At 41.5% G+C, this 24235-nt stretch overlaps 1 protein-coding gene and 2 non-coding genes across 4 annotated transcripts; 1 reads left to right on the forward strand and 2 right to left on the reverse strand.

Annotated features, from left to right (window-relative positions):
- Positions 1-4779: 4779 nt before the first annotated feature.
- LOC113032884 (small nucleolar RNA SNORA13) lies at positions 4780-4911 on the reverse strand. Its single transcript, XR_003273956.1, has one exon. It is a non-coding gene; the product is annotated as a small nucleolar RNA SNORA13 (small nucleolar RNA).
- Positions 4912-5554: 643 nt separating this feature from the next.
- Positions 5555-5686, reverse strand: LOC113032883 (small nucleolar RNA SNORA13). Its single transcript, XR_003273955.1, has one exon. It is a non-coding gene; the product is annotated as a small nucleolar RNA SNORA13 (small nucleolar RNA).
- A 2465-nt stretch (positions 5687-8151) lies between these two features.
- rab13 (RAB13, member RAS oncogene family) lies at positions 8152-23140 on the forward strand. Of its 2 annotated transcripts, XM_026183977.1 has the most exons (9): positions 8715-8765; positions 16609-16702; positions 17710-17770; positions 18864-18924; positions 19056-19133; positions 20830-20919; positions 21236-21301; positions 21427-21477; positions 21584-23140. In XM_026183977.1, the coding sequence occupies exons 2-9, from the start codon at positions 16687-16689 to the stop codon at positions 21653-21655; spliced, it is 495 nt and encodes a 164-aa protein (XP_026039762.1). In that variant the 5' UTR covers positions 8715-8765; positions 16609-16686; the 3' UTR covers positions 21656-23140. The 2 variants fall into 2 exon arrangements, with proteins under 2 accessions (XP_026039761.1, XP_026039762.1); XM_026183976.1 differs by lacking the exon at positions 16609-16702 and having other exon boundaries at positions 8152-8765.
- Positions 23141-24235: the final 1095 nt, after the last annotated feature.

Raw genomic sequence — 24235 nt, forward strand, 5'->3', positions numbered from 1 at the left:
GAGAAATTTAATGAGCACAAATGGGTAGAGTTTAGGCTGCTAGTATCTAATCAATGGGCTCATGTCCTCTGTCTTCTGGGTGAAATGGAAGCTTCCACAGTCCCTACTCTTTTAACCTCTGCAGACAAACACGTCATGGTGGTGGTGAGAGGGTTTCAAGCACACATGAAACTAAAGCATGTGAGGAAAAATTACCATGAGCATGCATCTTTTTCCATCCTTTCACTCTTAATGTGTCACTCTTATGCACCATCTTGTAAGAAAGCTTAGTTAGTGTTGCACTTTAGCTCCCCCTACCTTCAATTTTGCATTTTTACAGTCAGCCCTGACAATTCATGGCTTGCTGCTAACAAACTCTTCCCCCGTCATTCATTCCCTGCAGTTGTTTACGGACAGTCACTGTGTCTGTCTCAGGAGGGGTTTGTTACCAGCTGCTCTTGATGGGGCCTCTCTTTGTGGGGTCAGTTCCCTTTCTGTCAGAGCTGCTCTCAGGTGTCCCAGAGGTGCTGCCCGACCTGTTGGCACTCCACCGATCTGTGTTGCTCCCTGTCACTCAGCCTGGGGTTGAGTTTACGGTGATGGGCAGCAAGAACATGCTTTCATCGGTATGTCACGCAAACATCCACAGAATAGATTATTTGAGCCCTTCGTGTACTTACCCACAACTTAGGACATTTATGAAATTCACTGTGGAAAAAAAAAACTAAAGCGTGAGTGAAAAATCAATCAAAACAGAGGGAAGATGAACTGCAGTCTTCTTGACATCATGTAATTTCTTTGACAGACATTCATTATCTGCTTCCATTGTTTCGAGTAAAGACTCATTTTGGAAGCTGAAAGAAGTGGAATTGTTGTGGATGTAACATTTAAATTCCTGCTGTTAAAATTTCAAATATAGGTCAGTGTTCAGTGGATGCCTGAGCTCCAAACAATAGTTAATTATTCTCTCTCATTCATCCATTCATTGATTGCAGTCTGGAGACCGACATAAGTGAGGGGCAGAAATTTCTTTGGTGACACTGAGGTTATATGGTAAGTATCCAAACTCAGCAACCTGGACATTCATTGGAGTTAACCTATGGTGCTCTTTTTCTGCTCCATAGTTTTATTTTTTGAGCTATACTAGAGTGGCTTTGCATGACTCACAGTTCAAAGTAATCCTTATTTGTCTTACACCATGCTTTTGCGCAGAATCTCAGTTTATCCTGTCTGAAATAAGTCAGTCTAGCCTCTCTCTCTCCCTGTTACTGTTAAGAGGTTCTGAGTAAATCAATATTTAGTGTTAAATTTCAGTAGTTCAGAGAAGTTGTTATTAAAACAACTTTTTCAGCCGTGGACAGGTTTGGCTCTTCTTTTTCTATTTATTTTTATGACATGACCACATAGTGACAGCCATACTTTCTCTTGAGTAGATTTCCACAGCTGAATCCACTGAATGTCACCACCTCACCGAGTAGAGTTCAGACCCCGTCTCCACTCCCCCAGTGACAGCCTCGTGGTCAGATTCATGGGTTCTCCTGCAGTAAACCAGTAAGCTTATCATTACTGTGCTCAGGTGTGACAGTATGGTAAAACCACAGGCTTTCAGTTACTGGACTTATTTTCCTGGATATGTAGGTTTGGGGCTTTTGTGAGTTGTTTTGCCAGGAAAATGGAAAATAGATGCAGCGATTTATTGAAATGTCGGTTGGGGTCTACGCTCTGGTGAGGTCGATCCATGAATGATGATGTTCTGTTGTGTGTTTTCTTATTTGGGTGCTTCTAATAAATTGGCAGTTTGTTTGGGATCATTGAAGATGCTTTCACAACAGTATTGCATGGTGGATCAGAATTTGCCTGTATCTGACAGATACGCCAAGATTACGACTGATAGGTCTTTGGGAATCACCTTATTGGTGCAGAAATACTATTTTATTCCTTTCAAACGATGTCATCTTTGGCATGTTTCATGTTCATTAGAATAGAATAGAATAATCCTTTAATTGTCCCACAAGGGAAATTTGGTTATTGGGTATTCAACTTGCTGCTAGTAACAACATGCTATTTAAAATTGGTTCTTTGCAAAGCTGTCTGTTTTGTGCAGACACATGACTGGTTAATCCCACAGGTTATGTATCATTTTATGATTGAATGATTCATAGGTTAGTATCAAGTAGCTTATCAAACAAGAAAAGCTAAATAAAAAAGTGAAATAAAAAAGTACTGCACCTTTGTAAAAGCCTACACATTAAATCTAAACCCCTTATATTTGAATAGTGAAAAAGTGGTGGTATAAGGGTACTATATGATTAAAAGTATGAATAAAATATTAAATTAGAATGGTGATAGTGACATTAATATTAAAAAGAGATCATATAGAATACAAATCTTATCCTGTGTTCGTCATTCAATAAACACAAGCCACACCAGAATCTCATTTCCTGTTTACCATAATTTTATTTGTTAGTGTCCAATACAAGCAAGACAATAAAAATGTAACCATAGCAACAACAAAGTTATCAAATCCCTCCGTCTCCTGATTTAATTTTCATATTTATTCAGTGTACAAATCACTGCTGTCACAGAGGCTGTGCACAGGGCCTACGTGCGCGCAAGCGTAAACCACAGGTGAGAGTAACCTGCGGCCACAACCTGCTCCTGCAGTGTCAGCCCTTTCAGAGCAACTGATTTTTCACAACCTGACAAGAATTCATCCCACATGATCATTTGCACAGAAAGCTCGCAAGCACACATAAATGCACAACCACACTGTTCATTGAAATTTAATTAACTTCCTTTTTAAAAAAAAAAAAAAAAAAAAAAAAAAAAAAAAAAGCAGAGCAAACAGTGTCCTTCCCTGAATAGACCCTCATTCAGACTGAGGGAACCCTGCACTGATGCCACTGACATCATCGCCTACTTTATAGTGCTGACATCACTGTGGCATTAAAACATAAGACACAAGAAATGTATTAATAATTATTCATGCAGAGTGCCCTTTTTACACAAGAAAACTCTGCAGTCAAGTCAACTTTCTTGAGACGTAGCCACAGTTTGCTTCCTTTTCTAGAGCTGGCCCCCTTGTTTCCAGAGGAACTTTGCATCTAGTGCTGGACCTCATCTCTGACCACACCTTCCTGTAAATCATTACTTAGTTGATGAAGGGTGTAATGCAAACAAATGCAAGACAAACAGAAACCCCACATGCATCGTGTCATCTTTAAAGGGTTGCCAGCGGACAAAAGCTGTGTTTTTTCCAGATAAAATGGTGAGTTGAAAGATACCTAATGAGATTATTTATCAAATGAAACTTTATTTAAAGTGAACAATGAATCATATAAGCTGTTGGTGGTCTCTCAACAAGGCCAGGCATTTTTCTGCATATTAAGTAGATAGACTCCCTCTTATATTACATGATTTAGCCATTCCCATTCCCTGCATCAGTTCTATGGCAGTGTCACTTGATGTCCATCAAGTTCTTACTCTTCTCAAGGATGTCGAACCCCATCTGATCAGGTTAGTGCTGTTTCCTCCTGAATGAGCATCCTAAAGAAAGAGGCGAGAGATTGTGGCTCAGACACTGATAGAAATCAACAAGACAGCTTTATTATAAAACACTTAGAGAAGTCTTGGTTATATTATAACCTTATAATCCTCCATAAATATCGACAGCCTATAAAAACGGCCAATCTTGCAGCAAGGTGTATCAACTGACTCCCTAACAAGAAGACATTCACCTAACAGTGAAGCTCATGCTACCATCTGCCTTCACAAAGGCTGAATCACCACCACACTCGTGGTTTTATTGCTCAGAGTTCCTGCTAAGAAGCTCCTGTTACCACAGCAGCGTGGGGTGGCTGTGACGATGACAATATCAGTAAAATTGAACCTTGAACCCCGAGGACATGAAACGCTACACATAAAGGCTAATTTACATACAGGTGACAGGTTGTTAAACGGACCAACAGAAACTGATTTTTCCTCATCGGGCCGGGTGTCGGGCTGAGCGGTGCAATCAGCTGATGCGATCAGCGCTATTTTATGCAATAAACTAATTTCCCTCTTCCCAAGCACATCCAGGCCACTACATACACACCACAAATATAACTATGTTTCTTAGCGAAGCACGACCAGGAATCCCATCACGTCTGCAGGGAAAATAGGTCAACGTGTGCAAAAGGAAGGAAAAGAAGAAAAAAAAAAAAGTAGTCGAGGCTCAGAGGAAGAGATGCCATACTTTTTGGAGATCTTTTGTATTTTCCTCACGTCATCTCACTGACTGGATTACTTCAGTTTAGAAGTGAGGAAATGTAAGTGAAGGAAACTATAAGGTGGAGATTTTTTCCCTGCGTACATGCTGATGAATGTTGGGATTTCCAGTTGCATTTGTTAAGAAATAGTTATGTTTTTGGTGTGGCGCACATGTAGTGACTTGTGTAGAGTAATATTATAAACTGCTTGGCTGTGTTGGGAAAAGAAAATATTTTATTGCACAAAAAAAAAGTGCTGATCGCATCATGCGAACATCTGCTTTGCTTGACTGCACAGCTCGGTACACCCGGCCTGATGAGGAAAAGCTGGAAATGCTGAACTCCAACTTGTCGGCCTGGTGACTCAAACAGGCTCTCCTCCAATCGCTCCTCATTTATACAGTGCTTTACAAACCCAAATATTACAGGTAACAGCTGGATTTTCCCCATTTCATTTCATGTCCTCTTTAAAGGAGACCTATCACCTTAAATCTATACTGGGCCTACCTGTTAATCTGAAAAAAATAAAATAAAATGTGTGTAAATGAAACGTTGTGCTTGCAGCCGATTGTGTAGGAATAGATCAGTGATGATGAATTCCTCTCACAACCACAAGAGTTACTGTATGCCTTAGTTGACACCCTGTTCATGAAGAAAACAATGAAAGGGCAACACAAAGGCAAATGTGAAAGAGTAACTGAGCGTGTGTACAGTCAAGTTCGACCACTCATCTCCGGCCACAAAATCTGGGGATTTAGGGAAAAGCTTCTGCCTTGGGTCATTAAAATATAATTCAGTTTTATTTACGTAGTGCCAATCCAGAGCAACCGTCACCCCAGAGGGGAGACAAATCTAGATTACATCAGGAAGAACACCACCCAACACAACTCTGCCGAAACAAACATGGGGGCAGCTAAAAGTAGCTTCCGTCTAAATTTGCATCAAATGCAAAAAATATTAGATTTAGACAAAAACTCCTGAAAATGTTTTTAAAAACAAGCTTTTAAAAGTTGTTTCCCCTCTCCATCGTTGCCATTAGAGAATCCTCCAAAAGAATCCCAAATTTAAATCTTTAAGCACCACCCCCCTCTCGCCATTTGTGTAGTTCTACACATATAGTTGAGATTTCTGGTTTCCCTGTACCTTCTGTCAGGCGAGCTTTCCCTCCTGTCGGCTGGCACAGGACCGTGGAGCAGCCGACACACAGAACTACAGTCTGAGCATGACTGAAGACTGTGGTGATCTTGTAGCACCCTGCAAACAGCACACAAACCAGTTAAACAACAACAACAACAAGATGATGTCAGGAGTACTCCTGATGACTGGTGTGTCGTTGCAGCCGTTTGTGTAGAAGAGTCACTTGAAGCTCATGTCACAAACGGCCACAACCGTCACTGTATGCCTTACTTGACACCCCAATCACTAACGAAGCAATGAAAGGGCAACACATAAAGGCAAGTGTAGCACAGGAGTGGAAGAAGTGCTCAAAGGTTTTCCAAAACATTAAATTACCCAAATAAATACTTCTCCTGCACCATGACTTGCAAATGGGAAATACACCACTTTGATTTAAAACTGTAATTAGCTGCAGAACTCAAGCAAATGTGCTTATTGTTAGTGGACATGTTTCCATTTAAATCTTAAGTACAACTCATAAGTAAACTGACCTGGACACTTGACATCCATAAAATAGGAGTTAGGACTCTGAACAAGACGCTTTTTCTTGTGTCGTCTCTTTTCCTGCTCGGGGGTTGGGTGCAAAAGATCCTTCGCGAGCTGGGGGAGGAAAGCAACTTTTTTTTTTTCATTTTATTTTATTTTAAACACGAGCTTTGAAAATAAATAAATAAATTATTAATAAAAAAAATTAACCGGAAGGTGCTTTAACATGTAATTAAACTGCTGCGGTTGTAGGCCTCAGTTACAGCGAGGCAAAGGTCGAGACCTCGATACACTTCTCGGATAAGGAAACTGGAAAGTGTTAAAATGAAATTATCGGAATACTCTTGAAGCAATCGCAGCGATGCCGTTAAAAAAAAAGCAATCAGATGAAACATCGTTAAGAGTTTAATTAACCCCCACAACACCCAACATATGTCACAGGTAATCAGACGAGCACGACACCCAGTTATCAGACTGCTGACTAACATTAATGCGCGACATTAACCAGCTTCCTCCCCAATAAAGACATTAAATACACTCAATGCTGAGACTTAAAGCGATACCGTGTGCTGTCAGCGAGCCTCGTGGGTTGCTCGTTGAGCACGTGTTTCGCCATATTGCGCTCGTTCACATCTTTACGTTTACATTAAAGGAAAAAAAACTGCTGACGGATTTTTTTTTTAAACGCACTTTTTAAGCTGTAAAATATTTTAACCGCGTTATAAAAGCACACTTTATCGACTGAGGCAAGTTAGTAGGTACAAAGAGCTTTTGTTACTTACAGGCATGTCTGCGTGTTTGGACTCTCACCGGAAAAAGACCCGCTGTCCACGTACCGGAAACTGCTGACTGACTGGGAGGAAGACCTGGAGGAAGAAAAAATAAAAATACTCGTCGGTGTTTACGTGAAATTATTCGTTAGATAACATCAAATGAATGCTTGAAAATAACTTAATCGTGTAAATACACCGTGAATACAATTTTCATGTTTTTCTGTCGCATTTGATTAAATCTTCTAACTGTATAGCGTTTTCTTGACAAAGCAGACGATTATCCTGTAATTTAAATACTTTTTTCAACAATTAGAATTGTTGAAAAGTAGGTCAGACCCCTCATCATCTACACGTGAAACACGGGAGCTTAAATCCTTAAGTGTGTCCGTCTGAATATGCTCAAGTTAACAATTTTTGTTATAAGTCAGGGGAGCAAGGACTGGGCTATCAAATGCCCCAAATCGACCATCTGCACGATTTTTCAAAGTGTCGTTATAAAGAAGTCTTTAAAAACATGTTTGTTTGTTTGTTTTTCACTCAGTAAAATAAATTCAATGTAATGATGTCAGCATCCACTAGGAGTGGAAAATAAAGGACAGTAAAAATATAATTTGTTATGTTCCAAAATACTTTACATGTAAAAAGTGTGCCTCTGTGAACCCGCTGTGATCTGCAGGGTTGGATGGTAACACACAAACAGAGATATTAGATAAATAAATCTAAGTTGGCTTTAGTGGTCCGGCCTGTATGAACTAAAATGACCTCCGGTCTAGAGACATAAACACCCGAGAAAGTCAGAGGGGAACTGTTGTTACCTGCAGGTGACACCTGGGGAAAGTTACAGTGTGCTTCTCTTCCTGTAGGTGGTGCAGGTTAGACTGGAGCTACAAAGCACTGAGCAGAATTAAGAAAGTGTCATTTTACATATATTCTTCTGTCGAGGCCAACTTTCATGCTTGGTGGTCACATTTTAAACGATGACTCTGATATCCAACAGTCTCTTTCTTGCAGGGATGTAGAACATTAGTTGTTATTTGATTAAGCTTCATAAACAATGTTAGCTTTGTATTGCTTTGTCTTATTAAGGGTACAAAGTATTCACTTAAAACGTACTCCAAGTAAAGGCCCTGCATTATGTTACTTAAGTAAAGGTTTAAGTAAAAGTACTCTTCAGTGAGGGAGAATTACATGAATGCAGAAGGACTTTAAGCAGCATTTTACTGTTTTTGAATATTTTTTACTTCAACCTCAATTCCTGATTATTTCCTTTAATAATCAAATGACTGAGAAGGAATCAAAGTTGAGCAATGCTGTTAGAGTTATCCAAGAGCATTTCTCAACAAGAAAACCCCATGATTATAGATTATAGATTTATTAATATCATTTTATTTCATGGAGGATGTAAGGAAAGAGCACATGTTGTTTAAACCAACTTTTTCACTTGTATCGGTCCATACACACGTGTTTACTGATCAAATGGTGCCACCTAGTGTCCGTGCTGAGTGAGTGCCTGCGAACTGTGAACCGTTCACTCCCATAAAGCTCTCCCACACGTAGCTGCTGTGGGATTGGGGCCGACAGCAAGTTCCGTTTTCTTTTTTTTTAAGTGGTATTTCTGCAGACTGGATAAACTTGTTTCCACCCCGATATGCTTGTAAACGGGATAATAACGACTCTCTAATTGCAGCGGAATGAAACTTTAATACATGAGGGCTGATCTGAAAGAGTCTGTACAACTTTATCCTGCGCAGTCCAAACACAACACGGAGGAGGATCGGAATTTACCGGTGACAAGTCTGAGAGTGAAAAGAGGAAAAAGAAGAGGATCCACTCGCAGGAGATTGCTTATTTTAAGTCACAAGGAAAAGAAATCTAGATTTAACGCGTTTGGTGGTGGATGAGAAGATCTCCGGTGAAGAGACAGACCAAACTTTCCCCGCTCCTGCTTTGACTTCTGCTTGAAGAACAACTTCGACCATGGCGAAAAAGTATGATTTCCTTTTCAAACTGTTACTCATCGGGGACAGCGGAGTGGGAAAAACGTGTCTGATCATTCGTTTTGCTGAGGACAATTTCAACTCTACGTACATTTCCACCATCGGTACGTTTAATGTTTGAATTACAGTCTGCGACATTTCTGCTTCAGCTTATGATTGGCTTCTGTGAAACTTGGGATATGAGCAAGACAAATGTTTGCTGACATTTCAAGCTCCGTTTTGCCTCTGTTTACTGTAAGAGCTGGTTTCCCGGACTGCTTTCATGTCCCAACTAGTCTGCGCTCTCTTATTTTCTTTTTCTTTATTTAGTCTCTCTCTCCTTTTTTTTCTTTTCTCCCTGCTGAATGTGTGTGCTCTCTCTTCCCTGACCCTCTCCCCCATCTCTCCCTCAGATCTCATTCCTCTCATTTGGCTCACAGAGGGTCCACCCACCCTCATTCCTATCTCTTTTACCATCTCTACGTTCCCAGAAGAATGGCTGGCTTTCTGGCATGCACAGTTTTGCACAGTCAACCCCCTCTTCTGCCCCGCACTGTCTATGTGTCTGTCAGCTTGTCCATCCAGCAGAAAAACACAAAAACACAGCAGTCTGTAGCAGTTTGCAGGTCTGTATGTCTGATCTTTATGTCTGCTTGTGGATGGCAACACCCTGGGGGGTAGGGGGTGTATGTTCAGTGTCGCCACCTTAGTGAGGGTGACTCATATCAACTGCAATTGTTACACACTGAAGGACGACAGGGTTCATTCAGGTGCACATGAAGATTTATTGCGCTGAAACACAGCAAAACAATTCAGTGTTACTGGCGGCTTCCATTGTAATAACTGGCCTGCGTTACTTTTGTGGCATTACGTGTAATGGCCACGTATTAATCAGCCCTTAACACACAGAGAAAATGACCAGTACACAATAGACAACATAACATGTACTGGCTGGTCTATTTCCTATAACTTTAACTGAAACCCGCTAACAGTTTCCTTTCACCTTACTGATGGAACAACACGGTTACAGAGATTAATGCAGGAGGCTAACATGACTTAGCTAGCGCACAAATGTTACTAGGATTACCCACAGATAACGTGAAACAACTCCCTTATTCGCTCACATTAAACACCATATAAACAAGAATTACACTCCAAACATGTTAAATAAGCATCAACTTTACATAAATGTATGTAGTTCTCGTATATTGCTCTCACCTGAAACACAGCAAAACAATTCAGTGTTACTGGCGGCTTCCATTGTAATAACTGGCCTGCGTTACTTTTGTGAAGGATTATTTTGCCAGTTACCCGTTTGGCTGAGCCGCCACTGCCACCTACTGGCGAAACTAAATATCGCCCTAACATCACATCAGGTGGGAGCAAATGAGCTTTTCGCTCTGTGTTATGATGCAAACTATTGTCACAACAAATAGCAAAAAATGATGATGGGGGGTGGGCACGAACACATAAGGAACACATCTGAGACTTGTTCTTAATGCGCATAATACTCAGGGCGCCACACCCTCCCCTACTTAATAAAAAAAGAAAGAAAGAGGGAAAAAAAGGCTTCCGTCTATTTTTTCCTAAACTCTTTGAACATGTTTGCCGTTGTCAGTACATTTCTTGTGTACTATTAGTATACCTATCCCTGGGTAACAATTATGGCTACACATGCTTCTGACATCTGTTCAATGAAACATTGCAATTCAACAATTTGCATTCAGCAAATTAAAAGTCATGGTAGAAGCTAATCATGAATCATGTTGTGCCAAGTAACCATTTTTCTCCCTCAAGGTTAGTAAACAAGTTCATCATGTTACTCTGAATTTCTGACTGTAACCAGACTCAATATTCGGCCAACAATACACTAGTCTGTTACCACACTTAACTTTGTTTACATATCAAGGCATCTTTTACAGATGGTCATCATCATCATACGTTCAGCATGTGACAAGTTAGCACACACCATAAGAATGAATGTTAGATTCTGTCCATTGTCTGTTGGTGCTACATTTGCTCTATTCTGCTTGTCACAATGTTCATGTAAATGTCTTCATTTTGGATCAGTTTCTTATTACTGTCTCTCACACCTTGCTGGTATATCTTCAGGCCACCAAGGCCTCCACAGTCTCTGGGTGCAAATAGCTCCCATCTTAACACTGTCCATATCAGCTTGTCTGACTGTGGGTTGTCCTAATATATCATATGTCAGCATTTTGGGCTGACGTCGCTCTCTCTTGGGGTGTCTGAGGACAGGTGACAACCCTAGTTCACTGTTGGAGTCACTGTCTCCTTGCTCATCTTGTTGTTCATCCTGTGACTCCTGGTGGTTGTAATGTTGCTCTGCTGTCTGCAACTCAGGTTCGTGTATCTCTCTGTGGTCCTGTAAGAAAGGGTCGAAGTCAGCTGTTTGAGGCTCCCCCAGTTGTTGTTCACCCACCAGAGATTCCAGGGTTGGAGGGATAATGGTGGTGGTACTGTTTTGCTGTGGAAACCTCCACACAAGCTCACCCTCATCCTCACTCTCCACGTCTGTGTCTTCTTGTAGTAGCTGTTGTTGAGCTTCTACCCCTTTTTGTCTCAGGCTTTTTCTTTTTTCGTTTTGCTCCTGTCTGTGTGGTTTTTCTACAGGTAGACTGTCACATGGAAGCAACAGGTTCCTGTGTACTGTGCGGCTTTTTCCTCCCCTCTCTGGCTTGATCTCGTAAACTGGGATGTCAGGGCTTTTTTGACTCACCACCACATACACTGTATCCTCCCAGTATGACCGAAGCTTGCCTGGGCCTCCTCTCTCCTTGAGGTTGCGGAGCAGGACTCTGTTCCCCGGATGAAGTTGAGCTCCGTAGATCTTACGGTTGTAATACTGTTTACCTCTTGAAGCTTCTTTCTGGGCTGCCATAGATGCAATCTCATAGGCCTCCTTCATTCGGGATTGCCATTTTGTCACATACTCCTCGTAGCTTAATTGCTGTTCCTGTGAAGGCAAGTTGAACAAGATGTCTATAGGGAGTCTTGGAGTACGGCCAAACAACAAATAGTACGGGGAAAACCCAGTAGCCTCATTCCGAGTGCAGTTGTAGGCGTGCACCACTTTTGTCAATGATTCCTTCCAGTCTGCTTTTTCAAGGTCAGTTAGTGTTCTCAACATGGACAACAAAGTTCTGTTGAAACGCTCCACTTGCCCATTTCCTTGTGGATGGTATGGGGTAGTGTGAGAGCCACGTAAACCACAGACTTTTTGCAACTGGGAAAACATCTGATTCTCAAATTCCCTGCCCATGTCATGGTGGATTCGTGCTGGGAAACCAAAGTTCAGAGCAAAGTGATTGAAGACCTTATCCACCACTGTTTTTGCAGATTTGTTTTTTGTTGCATAAGCTTGTGCAAAACGTGTGAAGTGGTCCATCACTACCAGTATGTACTCATATCCCTGTTTACAAGTCTCAAGGTGCAAAAAGTCTATGGACACAAGCTCAAATGGGAATGTCGTTGTAATGGTGGTCAGTGGGGCCCTGGTAATCTTACTTGGCCGCTTTCTCTTGAGGCATTCGCAGGCATGCATTACAAAATGCTCCACATCGTTTTGCATTCGAGGCCAGTAGAACCTGTCCCTTATTAAACACAGAGTTCTTTCTGCCCCCAAATGTCCCATCTCTTTGTGCAGTTCCCTGAACACAGTGTCACGATGCTCTTTAGGGAGAAGAAGCTGGTCTCTGCCTCTCACTCTCCTATAGAGGACCCCATCATCATTTATGTGCACTCTGCTCCACTGCCTCAGCAAGATTCTGACATCAGGGGGTTCTGCTGTTAGGGCACGACCTTTTGGTAAGTAGTTGTTGATTTTGTGTTGTAAAAAGCGACTGATGATGGGATCTTTCTCCTGACTCACTCGGATTTCCTCGGGTGACAGAGACTTTCCAGCAGACAGTGTGACCGCGTCTTGCACTAAACTGACGGCACTCAGGCTGACAACAACAGTTTCATGCAGCAGATTCTCCCTCTGCAATACTGCACTTTCAACAGCAGCTCTAGCGACACCCTGTTTGACTTCTGATGTGCACTGTGCCATATACTGCTCAATGTTTAGTGGTAAGCGGGATAGGCCATCTGCATCAGCATTTTTCTTCCCTGGCCGGTATTTGATAGTAAAGTTGAAGTCAGCCAGTTCACTCACCCAGCGGTGGCCTGTGGCGTTCAGCTTTGCTGTCGTAAGGACATATGTCAAAGGGTTATTGTCTGTGTAGACAACAAAATGTGGGGCGTAATATAGGTAGTCCCGAAAGCGTTCACAGACTGCCCATTTTAAAGCCAAGAATTCCAGCTTTCCCGAATGCATATGATAGTTTTTCTCAGGGGGTGTTAATGTCCTTGAGCCATATGCAATGACCTTCATCTTGCCTGCTTGCTTTTGATATAACACAGCTCCCAGGCCCTGTTGTGAGGCATCACAATGGAGTACAAAGGGCTCTGAGAAATCAGGGTAACCCAGAATAGGTGGCTGTGTTAGACAGTCAGTCAACTCATTTAGGGCATTTTGATGGCTCTCAGTCCATTTAATGGGTGTGTTAGGCGGTGGTCGACCTTTCGGTTTTGTCTTAACCACTTTCCCCTTTGCCCTGGGCACTGGTGGCGGTGCTTTATCTGGAGGCAGTGTCAGCAACTGGTACAGGGGTTTTGCCACTTTTGAAAAGTTTGGGATATAGGATCTATAGTAGGACAGGAATCCTAGGACCCGACTCAGTTCCCCCACTGTGGATGGTGGTTTGTCTCTCAGAGCTTGTACAGGGACTATTTCCGCTGGGTCCATGGTATATCCCTCTTCGGACACCATCCGACCAAGGAAACGTACCTTTTTCTTGAAGATGTCACATTTCTGTGGGCTGAGTTTGACACCATGTTTTTGGTATCTCTGAAGGACGGCTCTGATGTGTTCAAGATGAGTATCAAATGAAGTAGAGTGGACTAGGTTGTCGTCCAAATATGGCTGACAGATTACATCCCGCAGTCCCCTTAAACAGTCCTCCATGCTCCGCTGAAACTCTGCTGGGGCTGAGCTGAGGCCAAAGGGTATGCGGTTCCACTGGTACAAGCCCCAAGGTGTGATGAAGGCTGTCAGGGGGCGACTTTCAGGGTCCAGGAACCCCTGATGGTATGCTTTCCCCTGATCAAGAACAGAGAACCAGGAGCTGCCATGAAGGGAATCTAGCATATCCTGAATTCTGGGAATTGGGTGTCTGTCTGGTACTGACTTCCGGTTGAGTTCCCTGTAATCACAGCACAATCTCAATTCACCTGACTTCTTCCGAACGCAGACGATTGGAGATGAGTAGGGTGACCTAGACTCTGAAATCCACCCACGGTTCAGCAGGTCTTGAAGATAGTCTTTCACCTCTTGGTGCAGAGGCTTTGGCACAGATATGTAGGTTTTTCGAACAGGTGTTGTGTCATGCAATGTGATGTGCATGTTTAAACTGGGGATGCACCCAACATCTTTATCATCATAAGCAAAAGCATGACATTCCTCTCTTAACAGCTGTCTCACCGTTTGTTGTTCATTTTCACTGAGATGGTCCAACTTAACTGGAGGGTCCCACTGAGGTGGCTTATGGCTGGAGGAGGGTGTGTTCATAACCTCATTCACCTGTATAGGAGGCTGTGATGAAATCTGCTCCACTGAGTCTTGTGTCTTTTCAGGGGTGATGGGGTACACTGTTTTTATTTCTTCCAGATGTCCCAGAACAGTGTGAGGGATTAAGTTGACATCCCGCTTGTTGGTATTAGCTATCGCGACTGGGATGTACACTGACCTGCCCTCCATTATGGTGACCAGTCCCTCTTGGATGACAAGACCCTCAGGCAACTGTGATGGTTCATTCGGGACAAATAACAGACTCTGTCCTGAAAACTGGGCTCCAATGTGTGCACGGACATATGTGGTGGTAATCTGTTCAGCAGCGAGACATAGTCCCCTCTTTCCTGCCAATACTGTGCCCACACTTTGGTTTTGGTCTGGTGACTGCAATAGTTTTAGTACTGATTTAGCAGTGTGTACTGATACTGAAAGGATTTGGCTGATTTTTCGAACGTTGCGTGAGCTTGGTTGTCGCTTGCCCCATTTACTCACAACTTCCTCTATTACATTAAATCCAATAATGGGCAGTTGTGCAACATTGGGGTCACTGGATACAAGCATTGGGACTAGAAGACAATTTTCAGGGTTACAGTCCAAATAGAATTCTGTCTCTACCCACCCATCATATGGGATTTCACTACCATTAGCTGCTAAAGCCACTAGAGGTTCTGTTCCCAACAGCTCAGCAAGTGGCCTGACAGTGCTGTGTGGTAGGTGTTGTTCTCGCCATTCATTGTTAATCAGACTTGCCTGAGCTCCAGTGTCCCACAGGGCCTCTACTGGTACCTTATCTAGGTGGCACTGAACTGTGCATCTTTTCCCAATGAGACTGATGAGCTTGGTTTGCCGTTGTGAGGGTATATAACCATTAGATGTGTCACTTGTCAATTTGTTGCTGTTTGGCTCTTTGGGGCCAGTTTCAGTGCGTGTGAAGTCATTTTGTGGTGCTTGTTGATGCGGGGTGTCTTGCCCATAGACAGGATTTACCTGGGACCTGGGTGATGAGTGGGCTACTGTGGGTCCCGGCTCAGTAGCCCCCTCCCGTTTCCCTGGGTGATCCTAGCCTGCCTGCACCCTCGGGAAAGGTGACCCTCCTGACCACAGCGATAGCAGTGTCTACACAGATCACCAAGCTGAGCCTCTCTGCACATTTGGCAACCTCTAGCACGTCTTGTTGTAGGAGAGAACCGACTGTCCATACTTGACCTTACTTTTGTTGCTTCCAAAGTCTCATTAAACATTTTCTTTACTTCAAGCACATCAGCTTTCAGGCCTTCAATCAGCTTAGCTGTCTCTGAATCCAGGCCCTTATTCTGTCCTTGCTTTTTCTTTGTGGCACCTCCTTCACCCCCCTTTGTCTGGGTTTCATCCTTTCTGTCTGGTTCACTGTTCAAAGGTGGCTGAGTGTGGTTGTGCTGTGACTCTGTGTGTACCTCATTTATCCTTGGTGTTTTTACTGTAGTATTTCTCCTCAGTTTATTTTGTCGCTCTAATTCAAGGCTGGCTGCTTCATTTATCTTCTCAATTAGAACCTCATCTGTTACTTGGTAGTTGCCAAGATAAGGCTTTAACTGAAACTTCACGGCTTCACTGAGGAGGCCAGTCTCTAATGAGCGCAGGAACTTGCGCTGAATTAAGTCTGGGCTGAACTGCTCCCCTTCATCGTCATCACCAGACTTCCAGAGTAATTTCTCTCTGAGTTCTATTGCCCTGAACAGAAAGCACTGAGCAGATTCTTTGGGGTCTTGAGATATGCTCATGAGTTGATGAAGCAGGTCAGCTGACGAGTCTACTTTGTAATGTCCCCGTAATATAGTTCTTAGTGTGGGAAGTGTGAGGTCACGCTTCACTTCCAGCAAGTCTCGAAGGTGAAGGCCAGGGCTTACTGCCTTAATCACAGCTTCAATGATTTCAGTCTCTGAGTAGCCTTTCTTAAGCCCGGAATCAATTTGGTTGGTCAAGCTAGTGAAAGATAACTTGTCTTTTTGTCCTGCTTCCCCGATCTGACCCCAGATCCGAAAGTCTTTTCTCAAAGTCACTTCTGGTGTAGTAAAGGGTGCAGGCTGACTTACTTGTTTTTCACTTATCCCAGCTGCACCTCTAAACTCGGTCCCCAACGCTTCAATTTTTTCTTCCAGAACACGTCGTGCTTCTGCTTGAGCTTGTTGGAGCTGACTGTACTCTTGTTTCAGTTTTTCTATCTCACTGAGCTCTGCTCGTTGTATCTCCACTTCAGCTACAGGATGTTCTTGTAATGACTGTATGAATGACTGGAGGTCACGGATGAACTGCTGAAACACTTCAGATTCCTCTGTTTTTTCAATCTCGTCCAGAGTACTTTCTGCCAGCCGAATCAGAGCACGTCGGGACTGTCCTTTAAAACCCACCCCTGCTGGTTCGCTGCACTTAAGATGCTGGCATACCTTGGTGAGTTCGGGTTTCCCAAGTGTCCACAAGGCTGTGCTGATCTCATCCTGTAGTTGTTCCATCTTTACCAGATGTTGATTTAACGTGTTCTAGGTTCTTGTCTGGAGCAGGAAATCTGCTCCTGGCTGGTGGCTCGCCAAATTATGTTACACACTGAAGGACGACAGGGTTCATTCAGGTGCACATGAAGATTTATTGCGCTGAAACACAGCAAAACAATTCAGTGTTACTGGCGGCTTCCATTGTAATAACTGGCCTGCGTTACTTTTGTGGCATTACGTGTAATGGCCACGTATTAATCAGCCCTTAACACACAGAGAAAATGACCAGTACACAATAGACAACATAACATGTACTGGCTGGTCTATTTCCTATAACTTTAACTGAAACCCGCTAACAGTTTCCTTTCACCTTACTGATGGAACAACACGGTTACAGAGATTAATGCAGGAGGCTAACATGACTTAGCTAGCGCACAAATGTTACTAGGATTACCCACAGATAACGTGAAACAACTCCCTTATTCGCTCACATTAAACACCATATAAACAAGAATTACACTCCAAACATGTTAAATAAGCATCAACTTTACATAAATGTATGTAGTTCTCGTATATTGCTCTCACCTGAAACACAGCAAAACAATTCAGTGTTACTGGCGGCTTCCATTGTAATAACTGGCCTGCGTTACTTTTGTGAAGGATTATTTTGCCAGTTACCCGTTTGGCTGAGCCGCCACTGCCACCTACTGGCGAAACTAAATATCGCCCTAACATCACATCAGGTGGGAGCAAATGAGCTTTTCGCTCTGTGTTATGATGCAAACTATTGTCACAACAAATAGCAAAAAATGATGATGGGGGGTGGGCACGAACACATAAGGAACACATCTGAGACTTGTTCTTAATGCGCATAATACTCAGGGCGCCACACAATGTATGAGTTTTTGTCTCCAATAGGGGTATTTAATGCAGTCTTTGCCCCCCCCCCCCCTTGTTGTCTCCCAGGAATCGACTTTAAAGTAAAAACCATTGAAGTGGATGGAAAGAAAGTGAAACTGCAAGTCTGGTAAGAAGTGGCATGTGGTTGTTTGTCTGCAAACGGTTTGTGATATGGTGAGGCAGATAGACCCTGATTTGTTGAGTTATCTTTCTCTGCCCTCTGACTGCCTCCGGCTCGTTTTCCTGAGAGGAAGGAGGAACCTCCCTCTTCTTGTCCAAATCAGGATTTTATGACAGGGTTCATGTCCAAGTCCATCACACACGGCCACCACAGAGAGCTACTCCATGTCATTTAAGGGTGCTGCTAGAGAAGATATAGCAGCGTCAAATACCAGCACAGACAAAAACACGTTTATTTTTTGTTGGTTTTTTGGTCAGATTTGGCCTGTTTTGATTCCTTCTTTCACATCAATATAAAGGAAGTATTTGAAATACAAACGTAAATGTGTTTAATCTTGCTATAAATTCCTCTTAATGCATGCAGGTAATCTGTCTACAATTACAGCAAAGAAACGTATGGATTTTTACAAAACAGTTTCTCAAAAATGATTTTTTCCCCTCATTTTAGAGCCTAAACTCTCCTTTTCAGCAGCACCTACAGACACCAATCATTGCTGAGCGATTCTCTTTATTCTGCTGTTTTTCTTCTTGTTTTAAAGAGAGGTTTGCTCATATATAATTCAGAACCAAATTTATAGAAGTTTTTTTCTGAAGACACGGTGAAAATAAACCTTTTATGACTGTTGACAGATCTTTCTGATTTATGGAGTACAAAAAATGAGAGATCCAAAATCCCCTCTATAAAAACCGTCGGCTCTGGGATGCCAGCAAAACACAAACAAGAACTTTGATCCTGGCTTCATCGAATGTTTACATTTCTCACCTGTAAAAGTTTGCAAAAAAGTTTAAATTTATACATTTTGATATTAACACATAGTTTCAGAAAACCTGTGATGCAAAAAAAAAAAATTCTTAGTGGAAGTATTTTAGTGGGAAAATGTATCTGTTAGTGCAAACTTACCCTGTAGCTTGTAGCCTGTAGTGTCTCACCTCAAATGAATCTTTCTGCATTCTGCTATACTCCAGGTTTTTTTCATATGATAGAAGTATTTTAAAGACCTTGCAGCACCTTTTTGATTCTAAGTGTGTGCTTTTTCTAGGGACACAGCAGGGCAGGAGAGATTCAAGACCATTACAACAGCCTACTACAGAGGAGCCATGGTGAGCGCAGTATGCCTCCAGGACAATCAGGCCTGGATAATCAGGCTGACATCACTGCCTCTTTGTGCTCAGTCTGCACCTTTGACTGACTCCGTAAATGCTCTCTCTCCTGTCTGTTCTCTGTTCATCAGGGCATCATCCTGGTGTACGACATCACTGACGAGAAGTCCTTTGAAAACATTCAGAACTGGATGAAGAGCATCAGAGAAGTAAGCCGGTTTTCTATTAGCCGTGACAAAGATAACTAGGAAAGACCAAGACTGCAAAGCTAATGAGTTTATCTGGTCAGTTCATTTAAATCAAAGAAGCAAAATTCCTGTATCTTCTACTGAGGAAACAGTAATCTCTACACCATTATGTATGTGGATTGTTCTCAGGATAACCTTTCTTGTTCATAAACCAGCATAAAACTATCCAGCATGGCCTCTTGTGCTCACTTTGTTAATGATGTTTTTCAACCAAAGTAAAACTTTTAGTTGATTAAGGACTGAAGAGGTTTTCTACTCACATGTTGGCTAGGTGTCACGCTGTGTGGGAGACCTCAGATAAATGTAAAACTTTCTAAAGTCCTGGCTAGCAGCTAGGAGCCACGCTAACAAGGGCATAACATGAAAGGAAAGTTACCGCTGTTGTCTCACAGCAAGAAGGTGCTTTGAACCTCCTGGTCGACTGGGACCTTTCTGTGTGGAGTTTACATCTTCTCCCTGTGGCTCCAGCTTTCTCCCACAGTCCACAGATTTCTGGTCCTTTGAAATAAGGTTGACCGATGGTTGTTAATTGGACATAGGTGTAGATTTGACCAAGCATGTGTATATGTGTTTTTGTTAGCCCCATGCTGGACCTCTGCCCACCCAGTGGCAGCTGGGGACAGGCACCGCACCCGGGAACTCTTAGTTGGATTTTTAATGTTGCTCAGATATTCAAGAAAAACTAAAGATAATGCAGGAAGCAAGATTATTAAAACTGAACTAAAACTAGATGTTAAAAAAATCAATTAACTAAAGTAAAATAAAAACTAGACTTTTGAAACAAGCTAAAGCTAACAAATGATTTTGTGAACTTGAGTGTTACTTTGGTTAAAAAAAGATATAAAAACTTGCCTTGAGAGATGTGTTTATTGACACTGGCATATGCCCTCCACACACAGGAATAATAACAAAGACTAAAAGTAAAACTGAAATGAATAGAAACTTTTCCATAAATAAAAAATGAACTGAAATGGGCAAACCGACTGAAACTAAACTGATTTAGAAGCAAAAACTCAAAATGAAATAAAAATAAAACCTAATGAGACTAATTACAAAACTATAAGAAGCTTTTTCAATAAGTGAATGCTGCCCATTTTAATATTCCAATTAAACAGACAATATGCAAACACGTGGTGTTCAATATCTTTACATCAAGTAAAATTAAGAACATATTATAGCTATAAATGCGTAACCAGTGTCATTGTTTACAGATATACATGGCGCTTGCTTACCTTCTTCATTTTCTTTTTGTTTTTTTTAAACACTTTCATGTAAGCATCACAACTGAGCTGAACTGAAAATCGCTTTTATAGCTGTTTTCAGTCTGTTCACAGCTGTTAAACATATGAATGATTCAGTCACATTTTCATAAAGCAACTGTTATGATTTCATGTATTTGTGGCCCGCAAGTTGTCAGCGACTCTGAGAGATTTGTTTTGCTTGTTTTGCCTGTAAACAAACTGTAGACGGCAGCACTGACGAACTGCGGAAAGATGGCAATGGAGCATTTCAGGGAAATGGTCTTGGTTTAAAGGGAGAAACCGCTCTGCTGACAAACAGCTGCTATTAGTGTCTCTGTTGAGGTTTTTGCTCTCTGTGCTCTCTTTCACTTTGTTGAAGTCATTTTGATCAGTTAATCACATTCCCTCTTTCCCAGAATGCATCAGCTGGGGTCAGTCGGATGTTACTAGGTAATAAGTGTGACATTGAGACAAAGCGGAAAGTTTCCAAGGAGACAGGAGAAAAGGTAAGATGTCGCTTGCGTTTTTTTTACTTGTAATGAAACAGCAGAGGTGTAGGTTTACTTTGATGGTAGTTAAACTATCATCCAGGGTAAGATACACATGAGTAGATGGATTCAAAATTAATCATTTGTGGGGCTACTTTGCAAAGATTTCATTTTGAGAAAGAATATTGCATGGATTCCTCCCTGTTAAACTTTAGCGGACAGGAATGCTTGGGAAATGGTCAAAGTTGCTAAATTTACTCGAGATAAAACCCAGGAAGTGATTATTACCCATATCCTGTCCTCCTGTAACCATCTCTGTTCCTAATGTTAACAGCTGGCCAAAGATCACGGCATCAGGTTCTTTGAGACCAGTGCGAAGTCCAGCATTAATGTCGAGGAGGTGAGCAGTTTCTCCATACATTGAGCTTGTTTTATTATAGCTCTTTTGTTAATGTTTGTTGTGTGTTAATATGCAACAGACCTATATTTTCTCTCTTTCTGTGTTTCAATCTATCTGTCCTGCAGTCTTTTCTGGCTTTGGCACGAGACATACTACAACAATCCAGCAAGAAGCCAGTAAGCCAAAACACAAGATCAGTAATGCAGCGCTATAAAGAGTAATTTTGCATGCTCTACATACTGTATGACGGTAACGTAATTTTTTCGTCTGTTTGTTTGTCAGGGCCCCAGAGGTCAACAGGTGAAAATCACCAGCAGCACAGAGAAAAAATCCTCCAAGTGCGTTCTTCTCTAGACATGATTTCACTAGTGTATGGAAGAAAGAACATAGAAACTTAGGAGCGCCTGTGTTGACAAGGAAAAATGTGGCAGGGTTTGCAAATATCAACGACAGAGAGGTGCTAAAGCTCTGTTAAACTACACTATACTCCCTTTATAAGTTCTTCCACAAGAATTCTGCTGTCTCCAAAATAATATATGGATAAAGCAGCCCCAGTTTTTCAGACTGAACATATCCTTTATGTGACATCTACTGCGATAAACATGATTCCACAAAAAGTTGGAGTCTGACTCCGAGACCTTTAAAAAAAAAAAAAAAAAAAGGTCCCCACCATGGCACACATTGCTGTCACTGACCGTATATCTTTCTCGCTTACGTTATCGTTCCTACAACAGCACACCAGCACTTAAAAGAACTGCAGCTGTCTCTTAATGCTACCATTTCATTCATTTCTAATGTGTGAGCATGTGCAGGAGTAGCTTTATGGAGCTCAGTTGGCCGTAAAACACTAATGTGGTCTGTTTTGATTCACTTGATGGACACAGGGTTTTATTTAGAGTTCAAGTGGTCATAAGCATCTGAGAAATTGAGGTTTAAATACTACTGGGGAATTCAAATTTATTAAAGAGGACCTATTATGCAAATTTCCAAATTCATATTTTTTAGTCTTGGTCTCTGCTAAAGTAGCTTTACATGATTCACACCTTTTTTTAAATGTGTGACCTTTGTGCAGATCTTCCCTTTAAGCCCACATAAGGAATATGTGGGCTCTGACATGTATAAAACTGAGTTTTTGGCTCACATGAATTGCTTGCAAAAACAGTGACCTCATTATTATAAGTTTTGGCATTAGCACAGTGGCATATGCATAACAAAAAGGAAAAGCATGATAGGTCTGCTTTAAGTTATAAATGATAAAATGACCAGAATTGTTAGAGCGAAGGTAAAAACATGACGTACACATTAATGATGAAACAAGTTGGTCGCTGGACTTGAATGTGAAACAAGTTCTGTGTAAAACAACGCCTTGTTTTAATAGATGAATGGATTGAGAATGTGGATATAGATATTAGATATGGACAGTGATAAGTGCAATATGAGAAGATGAGTGGAGAGATGGGAAAAAAAAAGATGGATTAAGCAAGTGAATGGGCAGGATGTAAAAGCCTAGGAAGCAGCAGCGTGTTCATGTGTCCCTCATAGCGAATTGATTTAGTGGGTCTTGCCTTTTATCTGAAGTGCCTGGGAAAGCTCTTACTAAACGCTACCACATATTAGCGACATCTGACATGGCAGCCTCTCTGTTCAGGCAGTTTGATGATCGTTCAAAATAACCGATTGCAGGTCTTCATCTGATTCTGACAGATCTTTTTTTTCTCTACACACACGCTCTAAATTTCTGTTTTCTTTTGTAATTTCCTCCACATTGTTAGTTTTCTTACACCTGCCAGATTGTATGCAAGACCTGACGCTTGATGAATAAAATTGCAAAACTATAAATATATTGTTTGTTGTATTTTTTTAAGTTCCTGTTGGTACAGTGACGCAATAGTTTTTCTTTCCTGGTTTAGCATTGTCATAAATGTTATTCTCTGTATTCACATTTGCCTTAAGGGGCTTTACAGTTTGTACAGCATCCAACATCCTCTATCTTTAGATTCTCAATCTCGATAAGGGAAAAGCTCCCCTCAGAATCCATTTAAAGGGAAAAAATGAAGGAAACCTCAGGAACAGAGCAGTGATCCCAGATATGTGAAATAGTGAAATGACAGCTGCACAATTTCAATACTGAAAATCATAATGTTATCAATTAGGAAAAATATGGATACAGTGTTGTATTGTGAAAGACTTAGCTAGGCAGAACATCTTTTTTTCTTTAATTAAATACCTTAAATGACATCAATTAAGCGATGTTAAACTCTGTGTCCTAGTCCATAGACTTCATAGAAAAGAGGGACATAGGTTATAAAACTGTGTTGTGGGGTTTTTTGTTTTGTTTTGAAAATTCTTCAGTGTGAAAGCAATTTCATGATATTCAACAAGTAAGTGGTGGCTTTAATTTTTCAAAAGCACATTTTAAAGCATTCTTTAAAATTGGGGGACTTAATTTATTTATTTATTTTAGGGGTTTTTTGGGGGGGCACTGTCTGACATACCTGAGTGGGGGGGCTTTTATTTTGGAAATTTCAAATGCATTTAAGCCATAGTGAGTATAAAAGATGCACATAGCTACCATAGCATCACCCACCGGTTTGTGAAGCCTTGAGATTTGCTATCACCATCTTGGTTTCCAAAAGAAAAAGAAAAATGATGTGATGTGATGACTGACTGTGAAACTGTGCTCATTGGCTAAGGACTTGAGATTAAGAAATTGTTTGCCAATGAGCTGTGGTTTCACACCACAGATTTATTTTGAGACATAATATGACAACGATTTACAAAATACACTCATTAAAAATTATTATTATTCAATAGGACCCCACATGAGTGGCCAAGCCTTTAAACTCAGCAGGAAACTGTTGGCAGAGTTCAAGTTAGAAAGCAGTTTTGTGACTTCTATAGAACTGGAAGTGTTTTTGAAAGTTATCACCTTCT

Source organism: Astatotilapia calliptera, chromosome 11 (assembly GCF_900246225.1).
Source record: "Astatotilapia calliptera chromosome 11, fAstCal1.2, whole genome shotgun sequence".
NCBI classification, from domain to species: domain Eukaryota; kingdom Metazoa; phylum Chordata; class Actinopteri; order Cichliformes; family Cichlidae; genus Astatotilapia; species Astatotilapia calliptera.

Excerpts from the sequence above, each read along its gene's own strand:
- rab13 (XM_026183976.1), top strand. The coding sequence starts at position 8,642 with ATGGCGAAAAAGTATGATTTCCTTTTCAAACTGTTACTCATCGGGGAC. Across the intron at positions 19,134-20,829 it reads GGATGAAGAGCATCAGAGAA|AATGCATCAGCTGGGGTCAG; the intron begins GTAAGCCGGTTT and ends CCTCTTTCCCAG. Across the intron at positions 21,478-21,583 it reads AACAATCCAGCAAGAAGCCA|GGCCCCAGAGGTCAACAGGT; the intron begins GTAAGCCAAAAC and ends TTTGTTTGTCAG.